We start from the raw sequence: 12,706 nt of genomic DNA on the forward strand, positions 1-12,706 counted from the left end.
TCGCTATATATAAATAAATGGTTTTCACTACGAATTTTTTGAAAGTTTATATTTTCCATTTAAAATAAGTGCCACAGGCCTAACTGGCGAGGCTTTTCCAGCCGGCATCCGGCTCCTTGGCGTCTCTGAACATGAGCGAGATGCGCCTGGCCTTGGGCACAGTTTTGCCCTGCCACGTTCTCTGCTCAGGATTCACAGTGATCTCGTGAGTAAACTGGTACCTGATTCTGTTGGTCATAAAGTACAGCATCTTTGGGGTCAGCAGGACGTCCACGCGAATTCTCGGGTCATCAACATGCTTAAATGTGCTGACAGCCGGGCCCAGCAGGCACAGCCCGCCGACGGCGAACCCTGAGTAGTCCGGGTTATCTACGTGCGGCAGAATTTCCCCGTCCTGGTGAAGGTCCAGGATATGCGGCGGCAGCCAGGCGTAGCTCGCAGGGAACAGGTCCCAGACGCGGTCCAGAATATGCCGTATCTGGCCATCATACTTGCCGACTGTCGTCCATCCGCTGGATCCGCCCTTTGCATCCCTGTCAGGCAGATCAACGGGATCAGGGTCAATCGACTTGCCCATGGCATCGGCTACGCGGGCGCCAATGCCCCTCTTCTGCGGCAGCCAAGCGCTGACCGAGCACTCGCGGTAATTGCGGATTCTCTTGTCAAAATGTCCCATTTCGTATGTGCTAGCCAGCCGCTTGAGCTTATTCTCGCAGCTCTTCACCAGCAGGTCGTGCTCAGAGGTGGTTACAAAATCAGGATACACGAATATGTCCTGCTTGTCCAGCCCTGAACTCAAATATTCTGCCGAGTATTCGACAAAAGCCTGCGCGCTTGCAGGCGACTCAAGGTGAATTGGTGCCTTGGGCCGTGGAATGTCTCCGCTCCAGGGCTTGGCTAGCCGTGTATTGCCGTCGGTCTCTATTTTGGAAAAATTCCGGCAGAGCATTGATGCGCGTGTAATGCTGCGCCCAGATGTGAGAGCATTGGTCCCGATGCGGATCATTGTGTAGTTAATCTTAAAAATCTATCTCGTCTCTTTATTGACAACAAAAGCAAAAATATAAGAGGCAAACAAGATGAATGATCAAAGAAAAGCCCAGATTACGCCTACGCGTGGCACAGCAGGCCGACCGGACAGCTTCATACGACAGCCGCTCTTTTTTGGGGCTCATGCACGTGCGCCAAGGTTGAACCTATGGCAACTTCAATTTTAGATTGGTTTGAATATGAAAAAAATCAATTGACGCATATGCAAAGTGGCCGGACAAAGGGATCGGCTCCAGTGCAACGTATGACTCAACATACAATTATGCAGAGGGGTACGAGCCACCGGGTGTCGGTGCTATATTTCTGCCAGCAACAGAAGCAGTCGGAGGAACACCAGTGTCACTTGAAGCGCTATCGCTTACCATCTGGGCGTTCATGAAGAGCGACTTGTATGCAGGCGACATTCCAATCACCGGCTGGCGAGAATGTGCCGTGGGGGTGATGGGAGTAGTGGTGGTAGTTGTATCAACCGTCATCCTGACCCTGGGTCTGGGAACTGTCCCTGAGCCCGTAATGCTCCTTGCAAGCGGCGATGTTGTCATACGACTGCTGGAGTGCGATGAGATATGTGCACTTTGGCGCCCCGGCGTAACCAAAGCTGATGAAGGCAAAATTGGAGCCCGATATGGACTAACTGGCCCCTGTTGGGCTGTCGATAGCGAAGCTAGTCCAACCATGGATGGTATGTCTGCTGCTGAGAAAGCTAGTGCATTAGGCCTCCGCCCCCTTCTCGCTTTCGGCAGTGGTCTTGGTACTGGCATTGTCATCCTTTCAAACTCAGATGTGTGTCTGTGTTCAAGAGTAAGAGCAGCGGCATCGGCATCAGCATCGGTATCAGCAGCGGCAGTGGCAGTGGCAGCGGCGACAACGGAACTCGGCGGCATTGCTGGAAATCCTGGCAATTCTGGCAATTGCGGAGCAGCCCGGCGCATGAGTGGCATGAACGACATGTCATGGTGTCGTGAAGCAATATAATCGGCTGTGGTTGTTGTCCATGGAACAATTCTCGACAGACCTGTGGCAGTGGTCACCTCCAGAGCTGTTGACACCTGAGCTGCTTCGGGTTGAGCTGTTGACGCCTGAGCTGCTTCGGGTTGAGCTGTTGACGCCTGAGCTGCCTCCGGTTGGGCCGTTGATGCCTGAGCTGCCGGCTGAATTTCCCCTGATTCCGAAGACGCCAGAGCGATAGGAGAAGCTGTGCCGTTTTTTTCCGCCAACCCATCTGCCTCCGACTCGCTGTTGCTCCTGCTAGAATTGTTTGATGATGAAAGCATGGCCTCGATCAACTCAATATCCTCATCGGTTATTGGCGGAAGCGTCGACTCATGGTCGTCATCCGAGTCAAGGGTGAGGTCGATATAATCAACCCGTGGACGCTTGTCCTTCGCAGGTGGCCGACCGTGCAATGAAATCGAGTCGCTCAGATCAACAAACTCGTCGACGACAACCTCCAATGCCTGCCGTTTGGCTGAGTGTGACTCCACCTGTACAGTCTCCATTTGCCGCTTGGATTTCCATGTCCCATCGGCCTCAATGTACACCTGGTCGTCGTTGGTCGAGGTTGATTGCAGAATCGCGTCAAAGTAGCCGTCCACAATCAGCTCGCGCCACGACTTAATCGCGGACGAGCATACAGGGCACTTGAATGTCGGGACCTGCCTGTTCATCTGGAGGAACGTCTCACAATCAAAGCACTGTGTGTGCTGGCAAAACTTTGAGCGGCTAGGTGTTCTGATCCGGCTCAAGCCAAGTGGACACTTTAGGCTAACCAGCGCCCCAGTGGAAATCAGATCGTCGTCGTCCATCCCGGATCCTTTAAAAAAGAGCTTGCGCACATCTTCCGCAGCCACATAACTGTTTTTGCGAATGTCTCTGGACATTGACTGCACTGAGTGTAATTTTGTTAGTGCCAGCACACCCACCCACCTCGAATTGGAATTGTAGTTGACGTGCACCGAGTTTGTCAGATCGGTGGACTTGATAATGTGTTCATTGACATTGGCCGGAAAATTTGCTTTCAAAGCCTGAAAGTGCTGCTGCAAAATCGCCTTAGAGTTTACCAACATTGTCAACGTTTGCGGGAATGCAACGCGGACTGGCCGCTTGGGCGTGCGGTTGGCAGCCTGGCAGGCGTCCGCGTAGTCGCACATGTACCAGTAAATTCCGTATTCTGCAGCGCCGGGAGTGCGGGCGCTTTCAGTCAGAGTGTCGACTAAGTCTGCCGTTAGCTTCAACTGAATCTTTTTAGTGTGCGTTCTTCCCCGCGTCTCCATGAATATAATCGGTGAACAAACGTTTTTAATGGGCACGGTAAACGGTGATTCGCAGAATTCGACACGGTCAAAGGTCGAGCAAATTGCGGCTGCAGCTGCATTTGCAGCCGTAGCCGTAGGCGCAGCCACAGGCGCAGCCACGGCCGCTTGTATAGGCACACCAGTACTTGAAGTGGTTGCTGATACACGTGTATTATCGATGATTGGAGGCGGCCGGCTGGATTGGTTGAACGCGGTCCATGGCCTATTGGTATTTGGAAACTTGATGGCCGTGTTGTACCATTGGTACTTTTGGTGCGCAAAGAGAAACCTAAAAAGCAGTTGTCAAGACAATATCAGCAAAATGAGCAGTATGAGGTATTAGCACATAAAAATAGACCCAACATGGCAGCAACATTTGACCTTTATGGTTGCAAAAGCGTACCTTGAGTAGTCGGCCGTGCATCCTAATAAATTCTGGTAATTTTCTCGCTGCTTGGCGTCATACAAGAACTTGAACTGCCCCGCCAGTGACTCCACGAGAAGACTCTTCTTCAGCCCGGATGTTGGAAAGCGGTTTTGTGTCAGCGTCATGCCATACAAGAGAATGTGCTTAAGCTCAACCACCCGCAGCTGGCTGCATAGCTGATTATGGAAGTTCTACAAGTACAAATCAAAGAGCGAGGTTGTCAGTTAGTTGTGCAGTCGATTAAAAATACAAAATTCGAAGGCTGTGGTTTGCCTATGTTGGCCATTGGCCGCTGCGGCAATTAAAGGTCACAAGCGTACATTCGGTGGTGGGACTGTTCCTGTATTTATTTCGGTAATTCCGGTCATGTTTGTGTCTGTGTCTGTGCTGCGCTGAGCTGGGCTGCGATGATGGCGATACCGTGCTCCTCTGCGTCTAAATGGCATGCGTCAATAGTAGTCAAAAATCAAGCAGAAATAAAAATGGCGTTGAAAGCGTGCCTACAGAACAACAGCACTGGTCTTCGCGGCCAAATTTCAAACAAAAATAATATATGAACAAAAATAAAAGGAAATAACAAAAGACGGTCGAATTGGACTAAAAAAGATACAAAAACGTAAAATATGCAGAATAGAGAATTCAAAGACAAAAAAACACGAAACACTAATGCGTCGAGAGTGCATGAAAATTCGGTATGAGCAAAATATTTTTTATTTTAGCACAGCCACAAAAGTTGATCTAAAACATTAATTTTGACCCAAAGTTAGTCGAATACAATCTTGGTTCCCTGAATGGACTTGGCTTGCTCCATGATCTTCTTCTGGCGGATCTTGGCCTCCCATGACGGATGCATGGCCTCGGACTTGGCAGCAGGTGCGATCGGCTTATTGTCCGACTTTTTCTGGAATTGAGGAGCAGGCTGGCGGGGCTTCTCCTTCTTGTCCTTCTCCATCAGCTTGACATGGTTGGCATCCTTGCCGTACATCTTTTCAAACTTTTGGCGGCGCGCACGCTGTCCGGGACGATTCTTGCGCTCTGCATCTGCAGTGCCGTAGATGTTTTTGAAGTCCTTGTCCGCCACCTCGTCATAAGCATCCTTGCCACCCTTGTACTTCTTGGAGCTCTTGGCTTTGGGCTCTTCCTTGCGCTTGCGTTTGGGCTCAGCAACCTCATCATCACTATCGCTGTCACTGATGTTGTCATCGCTAACAAAGTCGTCGAGGCTTCCAACAAATGTTGATTTTATGGAATCGTCATTGCGCTTGGTGGGCTTTTGGTGCTTCTTTGCTAGCTCGGCGTCCAGATCGGATACGGACTCATATCCATGGTCATCGCCACCTTCATTTTCATTACCACTCTCAGACGCAAAATCAGAGCCGGAGCCAGAACCGTATCCAGAGCCAGAGCCAGACTTGTGGGACGGTTTGGCGTTGAACTTGACAACATGCCTGGCGGCAGGAACAATGACGGGATCAACCTCAGAGTCGGAAATGCCGTTTTCAACACGCCTCTCCTTTGCGTTTGCAGCGATTCTTGCGGCCTCCTTGGCAGCGGCCTTTCTACTTCTCTTCTCCGCAAGCTTTTCGGCCAAAATCACCTTATCCTCCTTACTCCGCTTGTCAATGGTAAGTACAGACTCAAGTTCGAGAATGTGGTACTTGAGGGTGTTCAAGATGCTCTGCATGCTGAAAAAGTGATTAATATACGAGTCGTTCAAGGCAGCGACAACCTCGGGGGTGGCAACAGACTCCATTGTCTGGTCCCTGATGATTGAGCTGCGCTTGGCTAGTTTGTAGTACATGATGTTCGCAAGGTGCGCCGTGTCCATTGCTTTTATTTTCTCCAGGAGCGCCTCGGCCTCCTCGACAGAAAGCAGTTTCTGCTGTTTTTTCAACAGCTCCTGCTGCTTCTTGGCTGGCAAGGACTGATCAATCTCCAACAGCTTCGGGTCCTCCCGCTCAAGTTGGGCCCTCTTGATGCGCGTCGAAACCCTCAGCTTCTCAAGTGCCAGCGCCTTCCGCACGACGGTGTGCATTTGGACCTTCGCCGTGTGAAACTTTTTGTTGAACTTTTCGATCTTCTCCGGAGTAACCTCGGAATCTAGCTTGTCAAGTTGATCCTGAGCCATCTGCCCTGTCTCTGCCGAATCATTGGCCGTCGAGCTGTGGTTCCGTTCGGCGCCAAACTGACCTTCTCCTTTCTCGCGTTCAGTCTCCATATTATCATTTTTGCTGACCCTAAGCTGCTGTGCGGTTTCGTGTTTTTTGGCCATTCTCGCTGCCTTGGAATGAAGTCTCGGAACATAGCGAGCGATGGGTGCCACGCTGCGGGATTTCTGGAGCTTCATATACTCCTTGACGACCATTATAATAACAAGATAATTGAGCTAACAAAAATAATTGAATTGAATTGCGTTTACGCAAGTGTGAAAAAAAGTCGGGAAAGCTTTTTTTGCTTAGGTTGAAGCACTGCGTACATACAATTTTTTTAAATTTTTTTTGCTATGTTGACTGCACACTTTTTTTGGTTTAAACATTTTGAATTTAATCCCTAATATCGGTGATCCTCGATCAGCGACTGGGGTTCGGGTGACAAAAATTCGAGTTTTTGGATCTGTTACTTTGTCGAGTGTTGAGAAAGAAGCAGATGCTTGACTTTGTTTCTGCTGCGCCTTTTGTCTTATTTATATTTTCACAACCTTCTTTTAACAACTTTCTACATCATGGAATACTCATTGCTCAATCTCAAACCTAATACCTCGCTGCTGAACCCGCACTTTGATGGGTACAAACTGTGGCTCGTGGATAGCGACGACAGCGACAAGGGTGCTGCGGTTCAGTCATATCCGTTGGCCTCAGCCGACGCAGACCCGCGCAAGCTTGCAACAGGCGCGCACTTATCATTTGATGAGATGCACTCTCGCATCCACTACAACCATTTGTTTGTCGGACCAACGGACGGTTCGTTTATATACATAGACTCGGAGAACAGGGTCAACCTTGTGGACATCAGCGGTCAGAGCGTACGCACATTAGCTATCTTTGACATTCCACAAAAGAAGAGCCAATATGCTCTCGACGGTTATCCGGGAGCCTACTCCTTGGACGAGGAAACCATACTTATATTTGATGGTTTGTCTAGCGCATATGTGCTTCAGCGGCAAAATGGACTCTGGGCTGCTTTGGGCGCCTTTGAAATTGGATTCGGATCAGTAGTTGCCGGGCCGTCAGATAGTGCTGACCGGAGGAACATGAATTACATTCTGGGAGCCGCTTTGGTGGGCGAATCTAACCAGCCTGCGATTCACCTACATTTTTGTTACCGCATAGACCGCGATATTAGGCGCAAGGGGCCGCCAGCCACGACAACATCTACAAAAATACTGCAGCCTGTATTCTGCATCAGAGCCGTCAAAGTGGATCTTCGAACACTTGTAGGCAGCTTGGATGACGATGGAGATGCAATCCCGCAGCTGTTTGCTCTCGACGTTCACTCACTGCACAGTCATGCGATCCCCGTGTACTGCGAGTATCTCGGTAGCGATCACTTTGTCCTGGGCGTCAGGGATGGGGTTGCGCTGGATGGCACCGAAGCGCCACCACAAGATACTATGGCTGTTGCTGGAGTTCCAGAGCCGTACTACTGGACACAAACAGACAGCGATGTGACAGTATGCATCCAGCTGCCGTCGAGCATTAGCGCTGATCAGATAGCATGCTCACTGACGCGAGTCTCGCTTACTCTCGAGTTTAATAACGCGCCTGATTGCGAGACCAAGTATTCATTCAACAACACAGCATTCCATAGCCATATCATGGCTGACGAGTCGGTGTGGACGCTTGAAAACGGGCGGCTGCTGACGCTGTATTTGCAGAAGGCACGCAAGGGCGTGCGGTGGACGACGGTGTTTAGCACGGACGACGGCGTTTTGGAGACCATGGACTCTAGCGAGTTTGCTGTGATTCGCGAGCGGCTGGAAAAGTACACATCGGAAAACATCGATATGCGCAAGCTTGGTGGCGGGCTACCCATCCAGTCGGCGGCTGGTGCAATGGACCAGGATGATGATGACCTTGAGGGCGAGGATTCGTCAGTTGTTTTTTCGGTTCGGAATTGGACCACAGGGCAGGCAGATGCAAGCAGTGCTGCCGAATCACCTGACTGGCTTTGCCCGTCGTTTCCACGCGCCCCAGCGAGCAGTCGAAATGCTGGTCAAGGATGCGCGCTGCCCCCGGTATGCCTTAAATTTGATGTCGACGGTGTAGTGTTTGCCTTTAAACCCGACGAGGCAAGAGCATCTGTAGAAGCCCAGCACATAGGGACGTTTGCCGCGCTATCGTACATTCAAGGTAGCAAGCGTGAGAAGCGATTTATGTTTGTTGATGCTAACATGTCTGTGGCCGTGCTGGCTGAGACCCGGCGCCGAGTCTATATCTACCACCAGGCTAAAAGTGAAAACGCCACCAATGCAGTCCAGAATATTGTGGACTTTGGCGACTCTGAGCTCCTGGGCATACAAAATACTGGCAAAACGCTAGTCGTTCTGTGCAGCAGCTCGCTGTATCTGGTCGACCTGAACAAATGCTGATTTATTTTTCTTTTTGTTGTTTTGCAATAAATGGCCGAACAATATGATACCGAGATATGGTTGTAAATCTGGCGTCCCGGTTATTGCCTTGTCACCATACAATCCTACTTTTACGCATTACCAATTGCCCTATTACCCAAACCATGTGCAAATAAATTTAATATTGGTTACTTCTCAGGCACCTCATCGCTGCTGATCAAAAACAGTTTTTTTCGATAAAATTATGATACCACAATAACTAAAAATATTTACAATTTAAAATGACCAACATACATGGTTTGTGTTCGCATGTATGCATGCATACTGCGCGATATGGTGAATAAGAAAAGCACTGACCATTACAAACAGTATTGTCCGTCTTGCGCTCCCTGAACTTTGTATGCACAAAAATAACAAACAATACGCGAGGAACCTCTGCCACACTACATCTCGCTGTTTGCTCAATGTCGCCAGCAATAGAGAGATAGCGCACATCCACTCTACTTTTGATGTTGTGCGCGAATATTAGACACCTGCGCAAAATTAAAATATAAATTGGCAAGCAGACAAATAGAAGACAGACAGACGAACAGGCAAAACCACGCTATTCATACCCGGATGCTCTATGGAAGGCGGTAAATTGCCAAGTAAGGACCATTTTGTGACGCTCCGCTTTCTCGCCAATTTTGTTTTTCTTAAGCTACATTTAACTTTGCTCTCGCTGCACCACATATTCAATATTTGATTTCATAGGGCACAATAGCAAAGGCAAAGGCAAAAGCGAAAAGGACAGCGAAATGCCAGTGCTTTCAATTGTCCAACAAACAAATGCATGACTGAGTATGGCCCTTTGGGATAATATTTCATTTTTTGTTTGCTGTTCTGATTTCGTGAATTAAATAACAACACGGCTTTAGCACCTTGGTTTCTCATTTAATCATCATCTTCAATCTCCACGAGCCGGTTTTTAATTTCGCAAATACGGCAATTTTTTTAAATTTTTTGCTTATTTTGGCACGGGGATAAACATGGCGGCGACAGAAGTATAAATATGAGCGCACGGACCATCCTGACATCACCTCTTCGACTTTCTTCTTTATCTGGACCTCTCCACTCACTACCTTTTTTTAAAAATACGCATACATACATTATATTTTCCCTATTTTTTACAGTAGAGACGTAAATATTATTATCCCACGAATGCTCAACCAAACTCAGACACAATCCGAGACTAGCAGTGCCGACGGGACCTGCTCAATGTGCGGACAAGTATGCGACAGTGCCACCGAGCTGTGGAATCATATCCAAATATGCAATATTCTGGTGTAAATGGATTTTGGAATTTGGAATTTCTAGACATTTATAGTGAAAGTTCGGATTTTTAAGCGGGGAATTTTTAAAAATCGATTTTCCCAGGTTTTTAGCCTAAAAACTAGAAAGTCCAATTTTTGAATAAATGAATTAAATATTATTTTGGAATGAATTTAGTAGGAAAAATTAGAAAACACCGAACGCGTACCAAACAACACCCCTTGTGAGGACCAATTATGCACCTATGAGCCTGGACGAGTTATTTAAAGATTATCTCGCCCCAGTAATGTGAATGGCTGGTCCAGTACTGCCTTGCAGCTGCTCTTTTCTCGTCCACTCACCCTGCCCCTAACAACAAAGTTAAAATACCAGAGGTGGGCGAGATTTAAGATAGTCACTGGTAATAACCCTTAAGCTCCAGAGCCACGGTGGCAAGTGCCACCGGTCTGAAGTCTGAGGTCATCACCCTACTGCTGCGCTAAGTCCAGATTTTTAAAGATACAAGAAAATAGTTAGTGTTTGTCTCTGACTGGTGCTTTGACTGTGGACTAAACGTGACGTTTAACGATGTAATTATATTCATCCAACTCTGTCGCAGTCACAACCAACGCCACTGCTGATTATGTCACAGCAGCTGCGGGATGAGCTGGCTGAGCGAAATCGGGAGTAGTACATCCATATCTAGCCCGCCGATAATTTCAAGCACATTATCAGGCTGAGCAGTTAGTTGCGCGGCAAGATCAAACGGAAAATCAGACAGAGTATACGCGACGAGTTGGCCGCGCAGCAGCAGCAAAAGCGGCAGAATGGTCTGCAGCAGCAGGGGCAGGTAGCCGCAACAGGCATAAATATAATTCCGACAGCAGAAAAACCTCGCCAAATTTTATGACATGGCTTGCTCCAGTGCACAATGGAAAATTGCTTGCAAACCTTTAGGGCTGACAAGACCAAGATCAAGGATGGCGAAAAAGTTCCACCAAGCAGACAGAAGTGGAATAATCGTGACATGGCTGTGGTGTTGAACTTCCGCATCATTCATAATCCCCTGCTTATAAGTGAGCATCCTCCCTGTTTCTCGCGCAAAAAAGCATCGTCAGGGCCGGCTGAAGCCGAGTCTACAGCAACGCTCAAGTCAAAGTCCAAGACCAAGCGTGTGCGCAAGAATCCATCTTCCCATGGTTCTTCTCTTCAAAAGAAGCAGCGAACTGATTAATATTGTCAGCCATAGTGGTCTATTGCCACTAGTTTCTAAACACCTGCCAGGTTGCTATGCAATCTGTGGGAAGGATGTCGATTTGCAGGATACTTGCGGCCTTATTCTTTTCTTGTAATGTATTCTAGAATGATTGCACGCCTATCCCATGAAAGATTGCAGCAGTACCATTATTTGCCCTCCAATCTTCACCCAGTCTCTGTATAACCCTGCCATCAACACACCTCATTTTTCATTTTTATCCATTGGACTTTTAGTAAAACTATAGCACAGCACAATACGTTTCTATTTCCAATGTTATTTTTTGGAAATTACAAGTAAAAAATAGCCTCAATGATATAAGGTCTTCGAGCTCTGTGCCTGTTTTAGTTGCTGCCTTCGTCTCTCTGTGCGGTCTCTGATTCTGAACGTGCCTCCAGGAGTAATGTTCCGGTTTAATTGCTGCTGCTCTTGCTGATGCTGATGCCGCTGTATGCTGTATGAGTCATCAGAATGAGGGTATCCAATCGACTCATTTGAACTTCCCGCGGTTCCGCGATGTCTTCTGGAGACAGAAGAAACACCCTGGCCAGTATAAGGCTCGGGGATGGTCGAAGTCCCGCTGTCTCTGGTCGACCGCGTCGACCGCGCTGACTTGATAGACCGCCGGTGAGGCGGCCTTTCGTATGGAGTGACGTCGGGATTGTATCCAAACGAGTCGTACTCGTCTGCTGATGCTGACATTGCGCTCCTCCGGTTGCCGGAGACCCTTTGAGAACGCCCCATTGGCATCCCAGTGAGATACTCGCCATACCTCCTGGCCATCGCCCAATCTTCCATGGTGCTGGTCGAAACATCCCTCCTGGGTGCAAACACCCGCGGATGAACAAATTTTTGATTGTACTCATTGTACACCTCGCTGAACAGAATCTGCTTGTCCTTAACCATTGTCGTGTACGAAACGACCAAAAACGTGCACTGGCCAGCAACCGCCGCGGCCAGGGGCAAGATGTAGAACCAATTGGACCCATTCATGAACGCCAGAATTAAGAGCTGCACGGGCGAATACCAGCAGAATAGGTTTCGCGAAAAAATAGACGGCGTCCACATTGAGAGCTCCCAGATTTCGCCCTGGACACGGTCATCGACGCGAGCTATCCACTTCCACAGCATCCAGGGTCCCCAGCCCCACATTGTCTTTGCCCACTGCGGTCGCCGTGTGCCAACCGCCACCCTGCGGCAGTTTGAAGTCAACAGGCTGGTGTCTTCCTCCTTCATTCGCATCTGATACGTGCGCCGCGTGTAAAAGAACTGCCACGCATTGGCCATACTCAGCGTAAAAAAAAACAGTTGGACAAATACCAAGAACCCCGCCCAGGTGCTCCCAGTGCCCACATTGGCAGGCACCTTTTGCCGCCGGTAGTTGCGGTCGGTCGAAATAATGTCATCCATGTCGCCACTCTGGGAGCTTAGGCGCCGTGCCGTGCTGACAAGAACAAAGATGCCGTTGAGCGCTAGTGCAATTGGCCAGCTCGTGGCCTCAGAAATTTTGTTCCAGTCCATCAGCTCGTAGTCCTCTGCCAAGTGCATCAGCCAGTCGCGCGGCGCTTCACGAATAGAGCCCCAGAATGTGCCGCGCTGTTTTCGAAGCACAACCATGGCTGGCGAAATTTATGTATATAAATCGGTGAATGCGTGAGTGGTTTAATTTCCAAATGCGAGCGCGAACGCGAAAAATAAGAGTGAAGAATAATTAGAAAATAAAAGCACGAGTTGTAATGAAAAATGGTATTTGTTTAACAATTTTTTGTTTATTTTTACTTGTGCGAAGAGTGGAGTAGTGGAGTAGTGCGGGTCGATTGATC

The 12,706-nt window shown here is 48.7% G+C and overlaps 6 protein-coding genes across 6 annotated transcripts; 2 read left to right on the top strand and 4 right to left on the bottom strand.

Annotated features, from left to right (window-relative positions):
* Positions 1-34: 34 nt before the first annotated feature.
* On the bottom strand, positions 35-1,097 carry BX661DRAFT_176637 (uncharacterized protein). Its single transcript, XM_051534395.1, has one exon. It carries the CDS (start codon positions 1,004-1,006, stop codon positions 80-82), a length of 927 nt encoding a protein of 308 aa, XP_051394489.1. The 5' UTR covers positions 1,007-1,097; the 3' UTR covers positions 35-79.
* Positions 1,098-4,407, bottom strand: BX661DRAFT_203025 (uncharacterized protein). Its single transcript, XM_051538521.1, has 3 exons — positions 4,092-4,407; positions 3,748-3,962; positions 1,098-3,633 (listed from the first exon to the last, which is right to left on the bottom strand). Exons 1-3 carry the CDS (start codon positions 4,215-4,217, stop codon positions 1,311-1,313), a joined length of 2,664 nt encoding a protein of 887 aa, XP_051394490.1. The 5' UTR covers positions 4,218-4,407; the 3' UTR covers positions 1,098-1,310.
* Positions 4,408-4,459: 52 nt separating this feature from the next.
* Positions 4,460-6,199, bottom strand: BX661DRAFT_176639 (BUD22-domain-containing protein). Its single transcript, XM_051534396.1, has one exon. The coding sequence runs from the start codon at positions 6,134-6,136 to the stop codon at positions 4,535-4,537; it is 1,602 nt and encodes a 533-aa protein (XP_051394491.1). The 5' UTR covers positions 6,137-6,199; the 3' UTR covers positions 4,460-4,534.
* A 243-nt stretch (positions 6,200-6,442) lies between these two features.
* BX661DRAFT_176641 (uncharacterized protein) lies at positions 6,443-8,563 on the top strand. The gene has a single exon (XM_051534397.1). It carries the CDS (start codon positions 6,494-6,496, stop codon positions 8,357-8,359), a length of 1,866 nt encoding a protein of 621 aa, XP_051394492.1. The 5' UTR covers positions 6,443-6,493; the 3' UTR covers positions 8,360-8,563.
* A 1,996-nt stretch (positions 8,564-10,559) lies between these two features.
* BX661DRAFT_168500 (uncharacterized protein) lies at positions 10,560-10,862 on the top strand (the record flags this gene model as incomplete). The annotated part of the gene is made up of 1 exon (XM_051533438.1): positions 10,560-10,862. One exon carries the CDS (start codon positions 10,560-10,562, stop codon positions 10,860-10,862), a length of 303 nt encoding a protein of 100 aa, XP_051394493.1.
* A 258-nt stretch (positions 10,863-11,120) lies between these two features.
* BX661DRAFT_176642 (uncharacterized protein) lies at positions 11,121-12,672 on the bottom strand. Its single transcript, XM_051534398.1, has one exon. The coding sequence runs from the start codon at positions 12,498-12,500 to the stop codon at positions 11,193-11,195; it is 1,308 nt and encodes a 435-aa protein (XP_051394494.1). The 5' UTR covers positions 12,501-12,672; the 3' UTR covers positions 11,121-11,192.
* Between the last annotated feature and the right edge of the window lie 34 nt (positions 12,673-12,706).

Source organism: Kickxella alabastrina (assembly GCF_025024165.1).
Source record: "Kickxella alabastrina strain RSA 675 chromosome Unknown BX661scaffold_2, whole genome shotgun sequence".
In the NCBI taxonomy this organism is placed as follows: Eukaryota; Fungi; Kickxellomycota; class Kickxellomycetes; order Kickxellales; family Kickxellaceae; genus Kickxella; species Kickxella alabastrina.